The sequence below is a fragment of the Plutella xylostella genome, chromosome 27 (assembly GCF_932276165.1).
Source record: "Plutella xylostella chromosome 27, ilPluXylo3.1, whole genome shotgun sequence".
NCBI classification, from domain to species: Eukaryota; Metazoa; Arthropoda; class Insecta; order Lepidoptera; family Plutellidae; genus Plutella; species Plutella xylostella.
The window spans coordinates 4,680,938-4,694,522 of NC_064007.1; the positions used below are offsets into that span (position 1 = coordinate 4,680,938).

Genomic DNA, 13,585 nt, shown 5'->3' on the forward strand with positions numbered 1-13,585 from the left:
TATCAATAACTTATTTGACAAGCAGTTCACATAATTTGTATGCTTTTCATTAATTTCAGTATCGCAAAGTATCGACAAGTCGTGTAAAAATTATTCATGGTATGACTACTGACTTAAATAAGGAAATGTAAAAATATACCTTTGTCGGTAAAAAATCAAGGCAGCATGTTATGTCAGGAGGATTTTGTTGGGCTTGTCTTCATAAATGTAAGTATGATTTCACATTTCATTTGGATGTCTACTCCAGAAGGCCTTGCACGAGGCGCAAGAAACCAAGACGTGAAAAGTTTTTCATCGCGTTCATTCACATCACGCGACTTTGAGAACGAGTGCGACGGAAAACTCACGTCTTGACGTGCGCATCTTGCGCCCCGTGCTAGCCCTTCTGGTTTGGTAAGGCAAGGACATCACTAAGAAAGTTCTAACAATTTTAGATACCTATTCTTGCGTCTTTTGCCGGTCCCGTAGATCTTCTGGCACAGCTCATAGAACCTCCAGGTGCTGCTGAGCTGCTCCATTTTCTTGCGTTGCATCTTGGGCTGTCATTTGTGCGTTGCTAAAATCATTGAAGTCTTGCCCTTCCGGTATTACCAAGATACATTTGATGTCGTCATCTGTAAATTTAGACAAATTGGTCTTAGAAAAAATGTTACATTAATTAGGAAATAAATTAAATTACTGATGTTAACCATGAAAAGCTAGCACACTATTTCACTCAAAAACATGTAAAGTTAGTAATAGTAAGGAAACTACACTCAAGTCATATTCGTATTTACCTGCGTACGTTTTTATCTATATCTATCGACATTTATTACCTCAGTAAATATTCCCATAGGGAAAAGGTAAGGTACAAAACAAAAACCAATATGGCCCTAAAAGTGTTATTAAAACTATATGCTCAACTTTCTTCAACCCCTATGACTAAGATATGCGATTTATCTGAAATACAAGGGAGCTATATGATTCAGAATCTAAAGTAAAACTATACTCTGATAAACATAGTAAATAAACGTCAAATACCTAGTAGTAGTAGGTTAGTTAAGGTTTCGATAAATTTGCATAGTCAGCTGCCACTAAACAAAATTGATGTTATTGTTTTGACTGAATGCTGGTTGATTAAATACAATAAAGTGCCTACTATGTTTGGTTTCCAGGAACATCTAACTAGGAATAATAAAATTCAAAATGATGGTGTTGTCGTTTATGTTAGAGATGGCTTATCCTGTGAGATCAGTGAACCTAAATTTGACGAAGCAAACTGTTTGACTATTAAATTTAACACCCTAAATCTGGCCGTAATATCTATCTATCGATCACCATCCTACAAAAAAATTGATTGCTTTATAAATGATTTAAACGACGTACTTTTTTCCTTAAAGCAATATCAGAGTATCGCTCTTATCGGAGATATAAACATAGACATAAAAAAAGATAACGTTGATCCTCATTCACATGAATACTTAACACTTGCAGCTTCTCATGGACTTTTACCAGGCCATATTTACCCTACTAGATTAAAAAATTGCCTAGACCATGTTATGCTTAAGTCCAATAAAACATCATCATCAATAGTCCTAGAAACTTACATCACTGACCATGAACCTGTTATTTTGTGTTTTGATGCCAAAAGATCTTCAACCAAGAAAGTAGTTAAAACATCTCTCCGTGTTGACTATTGTGCTATAAAAAGTCAAATTGACACAGCCGACTTGTCCTCAATCATGAGCATATCTGATACAAATGAGGCAGCAGAGAAACTTGTCTCTACTATTTCGAATATTATAAAAGATAACACCACGGTAATCAATGTCAGAAAAAGGGACCGAAACATTAAACCTTGGATCACGCCGGGACTTCTCAAATGTATTCGAAACCGCGACAAAATGCACTTAAAACTTAAAAATAACCCTACCAATCTTATCATCAAAATAACGTACAGTAGATACCGAAATTTTTGTAATAGCTTAATAAAAAAACTAAGAATTTCATATCAACAGGAACAGTTTACGAAAGCTAAAAACAATCCTAAGGCCACCTGGGAAGTTATAAAAAATATATGTGATACCCAACTTTCAAAATTCATGTCCAGTTGAATTATTAAAAAGCTCACAAAATGTTTCACAATCTGTTAACTCCATTAATAAGTATTTTGTAGACGTTGGTCAGAAGCTTGCTAGCAAAATTCAACTACCAGATCAAGCACCCCCAAATCGGCCTAGCAGGCCTCAGAGCCAACTTAACTCCTTTGCTCTACTAGACACAGATCACGCAGAGATAGAGAAGCTCGTCAAGGAGCTTAGGCATGGCTGTGCGACAGGTTGGGATAACATACCGAGTAGAGTCATAAAATCTTCCGCTCCTAAATTGATCCCATATATCACCCACATTTGCAATCTGGCGCTAAGTTCTGGAGTATTCCCGTCAGTTTTTAAAAAGGCGCTAGTTCATCCCGTTTTTAAGAGTGGGGACAGGGACAGTGTCAATAACTATAGGCCAATCTCTGTTTTACCAGCTCTATCAAAAATCTTGGAAAGATTACTGAACTGCCGTCTTGTCAGCTACCTCGAAATAAATAACATTCTGGCCCCTAATCAATTTGGATTTAGGTCAGGTCTATCTACCGAAGACGCTGTTGCTTTTCTTACAGAAGAAGCTGTAAAAAGACTGGATGACAGGAAGAAAACTCTCGGTATTTTCCTTGATCTCTCGAAGGCTTTTGACACTGTCTCTGTTCCTAGACTTCTGTGCAAGATGGAAGACATCGGTATTCGTGGCGTGGGGCTAAATATATTTAGGGACTATCTCAATAATAGATCCCAGGCTGTAAAAATAGGACCTTACATTAGTGAACATGAAATAATAACTTTTGGAATTCCTCAAGGTAGTATCCTTGGGCCGACTCTATTCCTGATCTATATTAATGAATTGTGCAATCTTCAACTAACTAACTGTAGCATCTCTTCTTATGCCGACGATACTGCCTTGCTGGTTCATGGAGATGACTGGGATAGCACTGTGCACCATGCTGAAAACGCCATTCATCAAGTTATGAATTGGCTTTCTTTTAACTTATTGACCTTAAATTTAGCTAAAACTAAGTATATCGCATTTAGAATGCGAAATACCAAGAGCATTCAACTGGATAACCTTGCCATCGCAGCTCATAACTGTAACAGATTGGGGCTGGATTGTAACTGTCCGTCACTGAGTAGAGTCTCCAATATCAAATACATGGGAGTTTTTATCGACGAAAACCTAAACTGGAGCGTCCATGTTAAGTCCGTGATAGCAAGGGCCCGAAAAACAATATATATATTTAAAAAACTGCGTGGCTCTGCAGACAAAAATACCTTGATGATGGTATATTTCTCCTTGTGTCAATCCTTGTTCTCCTATTGTATTCCAGTGTGGGGGGGATGTTTCAAAACAACCCTTATTGAGCTGGAGAGAGCGCAGAGAGCTGTTCTGAAAGTTATGCTCAAAAAACCATTTATTTACCCAACGGTAAAACTACACTCAGAACTTAAGGTTTTATCAATCAGACAGCTCTATGTGCTCTCTATCGTTCTTCGTAAGCACACCACAGTGCCATACGTTGGAATGCATAACGTTACCAGGCGCCGGGATGATTTGGTGTGCCCCACTGAGAAAACAAGAACGGAGTTTGCTCGCTCGCAGCACAAAATTGCTAGTGCGCGACTCTATAACGTTATCAACAGACTCTTAAACATTTATCCCATTAACAAGTATGAATGTAATCAAAAAATTACAAATTTCCTTTATAAACTTGATTACTGTAAAACAGAACAATTAATTTCAAATAAAATGAATTTCCTGGACTTGTGCTTGCATTTAGAATTATGAATCAATTGTAACCTGCCTAGGACATATATATATCAATATCTTTAATTATATTTGTAAATATCTTGTATTTTTTATTTTAACTATTACTTTAATATATACTTATTATTATTGTAAAACATATTTTAAATTTTAGATTAATTTTTACTTTTGTCTTTCCCTAAAATTCCGTCTGCTTGCTATTTTGTAATTGTTGCTCAGGCTACGCGATGTACACCAGAAGAACACTGGCTCCTAAGATACAGGGTACCCTGTGGAGGCTAAATGCGGAAAATCAGCTCGCCATGATAGATAGATAGATAGATAGGGTACCCTAGTTTAGGAGTCAGGGGTCTTATTATACAAAATGAATTTGTTCTAGCCTAATTTATTTTATTTTATACCATTAGTAATTATTATTAGTAAGCATTGGAATTTTTATGTTATGTAAACATAATTATTAGTGATGTAAATGTAAATTTATGTTATGATTGTTATTGTTATAAGGCTTTATGAATAAATAAATTATTAAATTATTATTATTATTATTACTGTATGGGTTCGTTATCGACGTAGATAAACGTCACTATATCGCCATTTGCCACAAATACGACGACGTGATTGGTGGAACGCGCGTTAAACTAGTTTATCGACATCGATAAAGAACCCGTGTAACGGCCGCAAATTAAGATTTTTTTTCAAAAAATATGCATATACTTACCATCCTGTAATTCCTTGCTGAAGTCTTCATCAACAGCTACCATTTCATAATCATCCAGCTCCTCTACCTCCATAGGTTGTTCAGCGCCATTTTCGTGCGCCCTGTATATGTCATTAAACTTGTTGAAGTACTTCCATGTAACTTTCACCGCAGCATTCCTAGACTTCATAGTCTTCAGCTTCCTATACGACTTTCTCAGCTCCATAAACTTGTCCCTGCAAGCAGCCGACTTGCCCGTTTGGGAATTCAAAACACCCCAAACGTCTATATTGTATGCGTTGCGATGTCGGAGCGGCACCGCTCAGTTCTTTTGCGTCACGAGGAAGAACACACGGGGCGGCATAACAACGTTGCGACGCCGCGCCGCTGCGGCAAAACAACGTTGCGGCGCCGCACCGCCGCCGCCGCCGCAACGCATCGTGTGCTCTTGCTCTAAAACTACATTGTAGTTCAGACGACGACACTGGCACTTGTTTGTTATCATAAAAAGTATTTTTTATGAACTATAATGTACCTAGTATCAATGAAATTGCATAAAACAAATACCGGTCACAGGAGACCGTTGTAACGCATCATACATAATATATAAACTTTATCTCTATATAGATAAAGATAAAATAATTTACATATATGTATATAAATATAAATAAAATTACACACATAGGTGTGAAACGTACGAGGGAAGCGAGGAATGGGTGCCTTTTATAGAATATCATGAATCACTTAAGTGAAGTGACTCATTACAAAAATTAATGAAAAATTTTGTTTGACACTTTTTAGAATGCTTTGAAAATGATGATGGCTAACTAATAAAGGCGAAACACAACCATCCCGCGATGTAGAACGCACCAACTAACGCCATCTACAGGAATTCACTGTAAACATTTATCGTAGAAACTTCCCGTCCTTGGGACATGGTCAAAACGAGATGGCAATCATTGTATTGTATTGTTGTGTTGATAACAGTTTCAGTTTCGTTTTTTCTTTCCTTTCTCATTCTTCATACTCAACGTTGTATATTGGTCTACGTTTTTGTAGAATAATCTTTAGGAGTTAATGGTTAAAGTACAAAATTGTTCACATTGTTTTTGGGTGTTACGTTATATAGGTAATTAAATTAAAGTGTTCAATATAAGAATTTTAGTAGTGTTTAATTAATTAATAGGCTAGTTTCCTAATTAAAAATATTTTAATTTAGTAACGGTTCATCTTTACTATTATGGTATGTTATTATTAAGTTAACATTAAATAAAATGCTACTATACATTTCAGTTCTTTTTATTTAAAATAAGATATAGGTACCTCTAAGTCACTTACAATGTAAAAAGTTTTTTATTTTACCCATGAAATAAAATATTTATCTAACCCAGAAGATAAAAAAGATCTAAATATGTACAATTATGTCCAGTAAAGGCAGGCTTTCATTACCTACAGTAATATTTGTCAGCGCATAATTATTTTTTTATCTATTTCTCTATCTGCATAATAATATTATGCACTTTTCACTATCAATAATGTAATATAACACTATGTATAAATCATAATTAAAGTGTTATTGCTTTATCTAAGGCATAAATTGAGGTATTTTAATTTATAGAAGAAATGTCAAAAATCGTTTAGTTACAAAAAGGATCAAAAACCCCTTACTGGTATTTATGCAAGTTTTTAAGTACATTAAGATTAAAAAATGTGCCAGTAAGTATGTGTAACCTATTGGTATGTGCCTATGTGGCCGTATGACGAATAATTTTAAAATATTATCAATTACTTATTTGACAAGCAGTTCACATAATTTGTATGCCTTTCATTAATTTCAGTATCGCAACGCAACGTATCGACAAGTCGTGTTAAAATTATTCGTGGTATGACCACTGAATTAAATAAGTAAATGTAAAAATATACCTTTGTCGGTAAAAATCAAGGCAGCATATTATGCCAGGATTTTGTTAAAAGTATGATTTCACATTTTATTTGGATGTCTATTCCAGAAGGCCAAGCACGGAGCGCAAGAAACCAAGACGTGAAAAGTTGTTCATCGCGTTCATTCACATCACGCGACTTCGAGAACGAGTGCGACGGAAAACTCACGTCTTGACGTGCGCATCTTGCGCCCCGTGCTAGCCCTTCTGGTTTGGTACGACAAGGACATCAGCTAAGAAGGTTCTAACTAACCATTTTAGATACCTATTCTTGTGTCTTTTGCTTGCCGGTCCCGTAGATCTTCTGGCACAGCTCATAGAACCTCCAGGTGCTGAGCTGTTCCGGCCCTTCACGCACCATGTTCCTGTATTCAGTCCTAATTTCATTCATCTTCTTAGAGCAAGCCAGAGGACTCTTAGCCAAAATATTGGAGGACTCCAACCACAAGTATTTCCGCACGTATTTGGGATTCTTAAACTTGTCCAGGTTAGCTAAGTACCAGATTAGAAGTTGCTCGATTTCGTCGTCGCTCCATGCGGCCAAGTCATCCATGTCTTGTTCTAGTACGGATTTTCCTTCGCTTGCGTCCAGTTTTATAACAGCTTCTTTAGCTGAAATCTGTTGCAACAAGTTCTTGTACGGAGAATCTTGCTCCTCAGTGTTATTACTTTGGTTTTTTAAGTAATTAACTTTATTGAAGACTTTGCTGACGGGCTCGCCGACGGCTTTCGAAAGGTTGGACCACGCGTATTTCTTTTCGAACCTGGGACTGACGAATTCTTCGATATTCTGCAAGTAAAACTCTAAAGCTTGCTGCACTTTCTCACTCGGCATCGGTACATCTTTATAAACCTTTTCACCTTTCTTCAAACTATCGTTTTCTTGAGCCTTTTTCCTGAATTTAGGTTTTAGAGCTAGTATTTTCTCTAGTATTGCAAAGTATGGGGTTTTCTTTTTGACGTCTTCATCTTTCGCTTCTAGGCGGTTTGCCTTTAGTTTGGCAAACATTTTTCTGCAGGATAAAGGGGTCTTATCAGTTAGTTGTTCAGCTATTTCTTTCCACATATCAGACGGTAATATTTCTTGTCCCTTGTGAGATTTAAGATAGTTATAATGTAATAGCAACATGCGTTTTTTGCTCTTCTTTGTCCAAGTTGTCAGAGTTTTCTTTGGAGGTTCTGTTTGTTGTGTATCTGTCTGTGTATCTGTTTCTGTGGCTGCCTCTGTTTGTACGCCATTTTCTTGCGTTGCATCTTGGGTTGTCATTTGTGCATTGCTAAAATCATTGATGTCTTGCCCTTCCGGTATTACGAAGATACATTGGATGTCGTCATCTGTAAGTGGAGACAAATTTGTTTTAGAAAATAATGTTGGATTAATTAGGACATAAATTTAATTACTGATGTTAAAAATGAAAAACTAGCACACTATTTCACTCAAAAACATGTAAAGTTAGTTATAGTAAGGACACTCAAGTCATATTCGTATTTTTAATTACACTTATATTTATAACCTCAGTAAATATGCCTTATGGGAAAAGGTAAGATACAAAACAAAAACCAAACTAAAGAATGAATAAAAACCAACTTTATGGGGCTAAAAGTGTTATTAAAACTATATCCTCAACTTTCTTCAACCTCTATGACTAAGATATGCGATTTATCTGAAATACAAGGGAGCTATATGAAACATCAATTATTAAATAACTCAGAATTTAATGTATATTCAGAATCTAAAGTAAAACTATACTCTGATAAATACGTACAAAATAAAAAAATATTATAAACGTCAAATACCTAGTAAGACACATAATTAAGGTGGAATTTCACCAAACGCTAAACGTATTTAGTCGCAACGTCTGTCAGTTAGTACAAAATGTACAATTTTAAATATGTTTAGCGTTTGGTAAAAGTGCCCCTAAGAGGTAGGTTTCGATAAATTTACAGTCAGCTGCCACTATATGGATTCGTTATCGACGTAGATAAACGTCACTAAATCGCCATTTGCCACAAATACGGCGATGTGATTTTTGGAACGCTTTTAAACTAGTTTATCGACGTCGATAAAGAACCCGTGTAACGGCCGCAAATTCAGATTTTTAAAAAAAATATTTGCATAAGTATATGACTTACCATCCTGTAATTCTTTGCTGAAGTCTTCATCGACGGCTACCATTTCATAATCATCCAGCTCCTCTACTTCCATAGGTTGCTCAACGCCATTTTCGTGCGCCCTGTATATGTCATCGAACTTGTTGAAATACTTCCATGTAACTTTCACCGCAGCATTCCTAGACTTCATAGTCTTTAGCTTCCTATACGACTTTCTCAGCTCCATAAACTTGTCCCGGCAAGCACTAGCCGACTTGCCCGTTTGGGAACTCAAAACGCCCCATACGTCCAATTCTGAGGGGTTTTCGCTGATTGTAGCGAAATTATCCGAGAAATAGTTAATCAGCTGTTTGATTTCCTTCGCGGACCACTCTTCTTCGCCGTCCGAATCCATTTTGTGGTTTTTCAGCTTGGATTTCAGGGCGCGATAGCCGAATACCTTTTTGCAGAGTTGGTAGTAGGGCCAGACTATGGGCATTTCGGGTTTGTTGATTTCCCTCTGTATGTAGCCAGTGTAGACCTGCTTCAGGTTTCTGAACCTGTGAGCGCATCGGGTCGCGTTCATGCCTATTTGTTTGGCGAGGATCTCCCATAGCGCTTGCTTTCGCGACGACGTTTTGAATTTGTCCTGAAATTGAATTATTTTACCGTATACAGTGACATAGTACCAAAGTAAGATAGGTTTATTAATTTATTATATAAGGTTTCTGCTTCGGTTTCTACCAATTGGGCCTCACCCTATACGGTGGCGTCGGGCAGCATGGCTGTTCGGGTCCACGCTGCGAGCACAGTGTTTACAGGGTATTGCAAAAGTACTATAGTCAGCCGAAAGGGGGCAGCTTTTGTTCTACGACTTTTGAAAAAAAATGCGAATTTTCAAAAGTTGTTGGGCAAATGAGGCTAATGCTGAGTAAGTACCTTATTCTTCTGGTAGAACTCTAGTATCTGGAACGCCTTGGCGTCCCCGGCGGCGCGGCGGCCCGCGGGGGACTCCTCGTCGTCGGAGCCGGGGGCTGACTGCTGGGGGGAAGCGGGGGGCTTCTGGCCTGGAAGGTGATAGATTCATAGTTGTGTTAAAGAGGAACTATACAGGTACCTTGGAACTCAAAGTACTGAAAAAAGTTAATAAACAATTTATCTATCTAACTAAACCTTTTTTTTTTATAATGCTACATTATTACTTAGAACTCAGGCCACTTTTTATTCTAAAATTCCTATGGGAGACCTGTGTTTTTAAAGGCGATGTAAAGATTTGTGAAAAGCTAGTAACAAAGTCGAATTCATCTGCTCACCTGCACTGGTATTCTCCGTACTCTTCTTACCCGTCTGTTCTTTAGCTTTGATAGTTTCATATCCTTCAAGCAGCCTCTCATCCATGCCATAGTCAAACAATCTGTCAAACAGCTCTATGTATCTCCAGTCTATCTGCATATCTGGATTCTCCTTTTTATCATCCAAAATCGTCCTGTACAAAGTGACCAGTTCCAGCCATTGGGTCCGACAGTTATTCAGCGGTTTCTTTAGCTTTTTAACAATGGCTGCCCAGCAAACATAGTAGCAGACGGGGTCTTTATACATTTCTATAGTGTCGTAGAAGAATTGGGCCAGATCGTCTATTTCTGCTGTCTTCCAAGTCAATGCACTTGCTGGCTTGTTCGTGTTAATCAATTGTACCATTTCTGCCTCTATTGTGCGGCTTATTAGATTGTCATACAGGATGTCTAGTGGAACTCTGCTAGACATATCATAGCTTCCAGCTATGTACTTGTCTAAATGTTTGTTTCTCATCTCTTCATACTTCTGCTTGCATGTTTGTGCGTTCTTTTCGAGTAAACGACCTACTTCGTTCCATAGGAAATTATCCGGTATGGTTGGGTCCTGAAATTCATCAAAGCAGTCAAAGCAATATTTGACTAGCACTATGTTTTCGGTGTCGTTCCATTGATTCTGATTCAGCACGGCCACCGGCCCAGCATTTACTGACGCAACTGGGGGTTCTGGCCTGTATTGATACTTCTGTTGGAACTCTTCATCATTGGCATAAATCTCATCAAACAGCGCCATGTATGGCCAGTTGATGCCTTGAGGCCCATTCGCTCTTCGTTTGTCGAGCAACCGAATGTAGTTATGCTTGAAGTTCAGAAAGCGCCGATGCCAATACTCAGCATCATCTTCCCCCATTTCCAAGGCTATGGTCTCCCAAATTCCCTGAGACCAGAACTCTTTCTGGACATTCTTGATGTTCTTCTTGTGTTTGATGTAGAGTTTCAGCACCATCATGAGCTTCTCGTCTACGACGGAGCGGTTTGCCTGTACCTTTCTCTGTGTGAAGACTGCCTGAGCTTGTAGCTTTTCCTGCTGGGCGAGTTCCTTTAAAGTAGTTTCAACAAACTCATCGTCATGGAATGCTTGGTGTGCCATTTCGAACCAGTGCCATGTTACTGATACACCCTTGTTTTGGTCAAACAGGGATTTTGCATAGACCTTTTTGAGACCTTGCAGCTTTGAATTGCAGGAGTATGGAGACTTGCCTACTAGCATTGTCTTGCAAGCCACAGACCATAGGAAGTCTTTCTGTGTAGCTCCTGTGATGAAAGCATCTTTATTGTCAATGTAAAAGACTAGCAGGCGTTTTATTTCATAGTGTGTCCAATTTTCCCCAGTCTCTTCATCAGGCTCGTCAGGTGTTAGTTCTTCGTTCATGGTTTCTATGGCATTCGCTTCCTCAATGTAGATCTGCTGCACAGATCCATCAGACACTTGCTCCATGTTCTCTATGGTGGTGACCACCCCTTCTTCATTGCCGCCATTTTCTGTTATGAAAAAGTTACCATAAATACAGTGACTTAAAACATATGAATGCATATCATACCAGAAATTGCACTTTTACCTACATCTCATTAGAATGCAATAATGTTCATCATAATGACATGGTACCTATGTAAGAATGTAAGTTCTTGTTATACAAATAAACATCAACTGCTGAACATGGGCCACTTATAACTCTCCATGATAAAAAGAAACATTATGTCTGTAGGTATCAGTGTTTTTCAGTTTTTAAGGTTTGACTAAAAACTACAAGACACATGCAGCACCTGTACATGCAGATGTACATGCAGAGCGGTGGTAGCTCAGTCGGGTAAGCGCCCGCTTCTCACGCAAGAGATGCGGGTTTGAATCCCGGCACTGACATGTACCAATGAGTTCTTTTTACTTAAGTACAATGTATACCATCGCTCTTACGGTGAAGGAAAACATCGTGAGGAAACCTGCATGTCTAGATTTAGCACATCTAGATATGTGAACCCACCAACCTGCAGTGGACCAGTGTGGTGGGAAATGGTCCAAGCTTAGGAAGACAGTTTAGACCTTGGGGATATGCACAAAGGTTCCACTCAAGAGAGCCAGCTGCAGGTACTTACACCCCCACAGCAAATAGAATAGAATAGAATAGAAATGCAGCACCTGATTACATCATCCATGCTGCATTCCTTTAACTCAAACAATATGTATACATTTATATCCAAAACTCGAGGACCAACAATGGAAACTTAACTCTTTTAACATGTACAGAGTTTCAATAAGTACTATCTATGTCATTAGACTATATTATTAGTTTAAGTATGTGGGCTGTTTTGTGGCAAGCAATCAACCAGCATGGCAGCTTCAATATGAGCTAACAAGCTTACCTTCTAATTCTACTCTATTCTATCCATATGATGCAGAGAAAGAAAATCCTATGAATATTATAAAGGCGAAAGTTTGTGAGTATATTATGTGTGTATGTTTATTATGGCTTAACAGCTGAACTGATTTTAATGAAATTTTGTATGGAGTTAGCTGACAGCCTGGATTGACACAGAGGCTTTTTATCGCGGAATTCTCACGGGAAAACTTTTTAAGGCGAAGCGAAGGGAACATCTAGTAAACAAATTTTCAAATATAGCTCACCATCAACATAGAATAGCAGGATCTCGTCATTCGGCTGCATTTCAGACTTCACAACCATTTGCTCCATGGTGATTCTAGTCACAGACAGGACCTAAAAATATACACACATTTTAGTTCTCAGATTCATAAACATCCCAGAAAATTTTGATTGTTTACCGTCCCTGATTTGACCAGTTATACAGCGGGCCAGCTAGATATAGATAAAATATTTTAAGCGATTGATACTCCGACCCTATTATAACAAAATTATTATGTAAATGTAAATAGCCCTTTCAACGTAATTAAGTAAAACTCACCCCAAAACAATATAATTTACCTAATATTTGGATGGAAATTTGACATTGGCGGCGAATTTGCCGGCTGTAGATCAGAAATATCGAAACAGCCAAGTCTTTACAAAGCGCAGCAATGCGGCGGCGTTTTTCAACAAAACTCTAAAATACGTTTCGATCCGCCATTTTATTTTCTAGAATGACGTTTGAAATCAAGACAAGCGCTCGAAGAAACGTGCACGAAACGTTGCGGTTGTTTCTAAGTACAATAAACTAAATATTTTGCTCTATCACATTCGAATATAAACCGGAAGTTAACCCTATAAATTCAATCGTATTTTTTATTCATCAATTTATTAAAAGTGTCTAGTTACTAGTATGATCTGATAGGTCTTGCATGCCCTTGTAGAAGTAATCGTATATTGGTGGAAGAGAAACATAGGAGTTTATAATCGCGTCATGCAAGATTTTGGTTGATATGGTTGTAGATTGTTTTTGCTTGTGGTAGGTATATCGTTCGTCCTCTTTTTTACACCTACCATTCCTTCTCCTTCTAGTCTAGTAGTAGATGGTCTTGAACGATGACGATGAGACTTTGGCAGCTCATATAAGTATGTTCTAACTAAATCATAGATGGCGCTATTACGGCCATCATACGACGACCACAATATAGCATGCCATAATTTACATGCCTATGACAGCAGTCATATATGCATATTTTACATGCCTATGACAGCAGTCATACATTTTATTTATCATTTGTTCGTTAT

At 37.9% G+C, this 13,585-nt stretch overlaps 1 protein-coding gene across 2 annotated transcripts; it reads right to left on the minus strand.

Annotated features, from left to right (window-relative positions):
* Positions 1 to 6,350: 6,350 nt before the first annotated feature.
* On the minus strand, positions 6,351 to 13,027 carry LOC105381170. Of its 2 annotated transcripts, none has more exons than XM_048630764.1 (6): positions 12,860 to 13,027; positions 12,544 to 12,634; positions 9,885 to 11,405; positions 9,511 to 9,638; positions 8,614 to 9,220; positions 6,351 to 7,815 (listed from the first exon to the last, which is right to left on the minus strand). In XM_048630764.1, exons 2-6 carry the CDS (start codon positions 12,608 to 12,610, stop codon positions 6,746 to 6,748), a joined length of 3,393 nt encoding a protein of 1,130 aa, XP_048486721.1. In that variant the 5' UTR covers positions 12,611 to 12,634; positions 12,860 to 13,027; the 3' UTR covers positions 6,351 to 6,745. The 2 variants fall into 2 exon arrangements, with proteins under 2 accessions (XP_048486721.1, XP_048486720.1); XM_048630763.1 differs by having other exon boundaries at positions 12,840 to 13,027.
* Between the last annotated feature and the right edge of the window lie 558 nt (positions 13,028 to 13,585).